General features: G+C 41.1%; 1 protein-coding gene across 1 annotated transcript; it reads left to right on the top strand.

The window, feature by feature from the left end:
* Positions 1–331: 331 nt before the first annotated feature.
* On the top strand, positions 332–2,636 carry LOC107889984 (uncharacterized). The gene is made up of 7 exons (XM_016814515.1): positions 332–439; positions 602–781; positions 881–985; positions 1,085–1,858; positions 1,940–2,057; positions 2,162–2,394; positions 2,562–2,636. The coding sequence occupies exons 1-7, from the start codon at positions 332–334 to the stop codon at positions 2,634–2,636; spliced, it is 1,593 nt and encodes a 530-aa protein (XP_016670004.1).
* Positions 2,637–2,930: the final 294 nt, after the last annotated feature.

Below are 2,930 nucleotides of genomic sequence, written 5' to 3'. Positions count from 1 at the left end.
AAACCTTCAACCAAGAAGAAATGTTCCCAGAGGTGGAGTGCCTGACCTACAAGTGCAAGCCATAATACGAGAGATCACTCATTTATTCTAGCCACAACTCGATTCCATTCCAGACCATATGAAACAATTGGAGGAATGGAGTCAGCGTGCGAACACCCCTCCAATTTTGAGAAGGGATCGAGAACGTCATTGGAACCATGACAATGACTTGTATGAGGCAAGTGACATGGAAAGTGAACAAGCCTCTCGACAAAGTGGACGGAGAAGAGGCCAACAAAAATGGGAACTAAGAAACTGACAGCAGCCCGATGATGACTTAAAGAAGATCAAGATGGCAATTCCTGCTTTTCAAGGAAGGTCAAACCTTGAGGCCTACCTTGAGTGGAAGAAGAAAGTGGAGTTAGTCTTTGAGGGCCACAACTATTCGAAGAGTAAAAAGGTTAAGTTAGTCATTATTGAATTTTCTGATTATGCTGTTATATGGTGGGATTAGTTAACCTTGAGTCGACGAGGCAACAGAGAGCGCCCAGTGTCTACATGGGCAAAAATGAAAGCAATAATGAGAAAATGGTTCATTCTGGATTACTATCACCGTGAGTAGTACCAGAAACTACAAAGGTTAACCCAAGGCCAACATAGTGTGGAAGACTACTATAAGGAAATGGAAGTGGCTATGATCCGCACCGATATGGAGGAAGATCGAGAAGCTACCATGACACTATTTCTCGCCGACCTTAACTGGGATATTGCTAACATCGTAGAATTACATCACTACGTTGAGGTGATTAACATGGTCCATATGGCCATAAAGGTTGAGAAACAGCTTAAGAGAAAAGGTACGTCACGAATAATTCCTAATACTTCTTCAACATCTATGTAGGGCCAAGGGACTAGCAAACGTGACATGCCGAGCCAAACTAAGGAGGTGAGTGGCTCAACAAAGTTTAACAAGCCTAATGCGGAGACCGAAAAAGGCAAGATGGAAGTTGTTCCAAGTCAAACTCAAGATATCAAATGCTTCAAGTGCCTTGGCCGAGGGCACGTTGCGAGCCAATGCCCAAATCGCAACGCGATGTATATCTAGGAAGATGGTGAGATCGAATCTGAAAGTGAATCTGAAGGTGAAGCCAATGAAACGTCACATGACGAGGAAGAATTAGAACAAGCCGAGAATGGAGAAATCTTAGTTGTGAAGAGAAGCCTCAGTTTGCAAGGTGTCAAAAATGAGCAACAACGCAAAAACATCTTCCATACACGCTACCGACTGCAAGGAAAGATTTGTTGTGTCGTAATTGACGGAGGGAGTTGTACTAATGTGGCTAGTACAATGATGGTTGAAAAACTAGGCTTGACCACCACCAAACACCCCCATTCGTACAAATTGCAATGGCTCAACGATGGCGGAGAGCTAAAAGTGACGAAGCAAGTCTTAGTCTCTTTTACTATCGAAAAATATCAAGACGAAGTATTGTGCGATGTAGTACCGATGCATGCGAGGCATCTCCTTCTTGGACGGCCCTGGCAATTTGACAAGCTTGCAATTCACGACAGATACACAAATTGGTACACTTTCAAGCATTTGGGACGAACAGTAACGTTAGCTCCGCTAACACCCAAGCAAGTTTATGATGATCAGTTGAAGATGAGAACTTCCATTGAAAAATTACGAGAGCGAGAGAAAAGAAATGATAAAGAGAAAGAAAAGAGTCTAGAAAAGAAGAAAGGCAAAAAAATGAATGATAAAAAAGAGAGTTCAAAAGAAAAAGAAAAAGAGATGAAGGATGAGAGTGAAAAAAAGAGTTTCTATACAAAAGAGAGAGGTATTCAAAAGTCTATGTTGTTGAAAAAACCTTTGTTGGTACTTATGTACAGGGAAAGTCTGATTGGTACTAACGAATTTGATAAGAAGTTACCCCCTTTTGTTTTGTCTTTGTTGCAGGAATTTAGAGATGTATTCCCGAAAGAAATCTTGAGTGGGTTGCCACCGATTCCTGGAATTGAACACCAAATAGATTTTGTACCGGGAGCCGCGATTCCAAACTGTCCTACTTATCGGAGTAATCATGAGGAAAAAAAAGAACTATAAAACAAGTTAACGAACTCCTTGAGAAGGGCTATGTGCGTGAAAGCCTTAGTCCCTGTGTTGTCCCTATTTTGCTAGTTCTCAAGAAAAATGGAATGTGGAGGATGTGCGTAGACTGTCGCGCCATTAATAAAATTACCATCAGGTATCGACATCCTATCCCGCGATTAGATGATATGCTTGACGAGTTGAGTGGAGAAAGTTTGTTCTCAAAGATTGACCTTAAAAGCGGATACCACCAAATACGCATGCGTGAAGGTGATGAGTGGAAGATTGCTTTCAAGATGAAGCATGGACTTTATGAGTGGCTCGTTATGTCATTTGGCTTAACGAACGCCCAGAGCACATTCATGAGACTCATGAATCATGATTTACGACCCTTCATTAGTAGATTTTGTGTAGTATATTTCAATGATATATTAATTTATAGCAAGATTGTGCATAGTATATTTCTGTACTAACAAGATTGTGTTTCTAGGATTTGTCGTCAGTGCAAAGGGCCTTGAAGTTGATAAAGGGAAGGTCAAGGCGATCTAAGAATGGCCCCGTCTGACGAATGTCTCCCAAGTTTGAAGTTTCCACGGATTTGCCAGCTTCTATAGACGGTTCGTGCCAAATTTTAGCACTTTCGCTGTGCCATTAATCAGGGTTAATCGTAAGAATTCTAACTTTGTTTGGGGAGAAGCACAAGAAAAAGCCTTTCTGAAAATTAAAGATTGTTTAACTCATGCACCATTATTAGCATTGCCGAATTTTGATAAAACTTTCGAGTTAGAGTGTGATGCATCAGGTTTAGGTATTAGAGTCATATTAATGCAAGATGGACGTCCTATTGCGTATTTTAGTG

Source organism: Gossypium hirsutum, chromosome D03, assembly GCF_007990345.1.
Source record: "Gossypium hirsutum isolate 1008001.06 chromosome D03, Gossypium_hirsutum_v2.1, whole genome shotgun sequence".
In the NCBI taxonomy this organism is placed as follows: domain Eukaryota; kingdom Viridiplantae; phylum Streptophyta; class Magnoliopsida; order Malvales; family Malvaceae; genus Gossypium; species Gossypium hirsutum.
This window is presented reverse-complemented; position numbering and strand designations above follow the sequence as displayed.

Coding starts and splice junctions, on each gene's coding strand:
- LOC107889984 (XM_016814515.1), top strand. CDS start 332: ATGGCAATTCCTGCTTTTCAAGGAAGGTCAAACCTTGAGGCCTACCTT. Junction 986..1,084: donor CCGAAAAAGGCAAGATGGAA/GTTGTTCCAAGT, acceptor ATGTATATCTAG/GAAGATGGTGAGATCGAATC. Junction 1,859..1,939: donor TGTTGAAAAAACCTTTGTTG/GTACTTATGTAC, acceptor TCTTTGTTGCAG/GAATTTAGAGATGTATTCCC.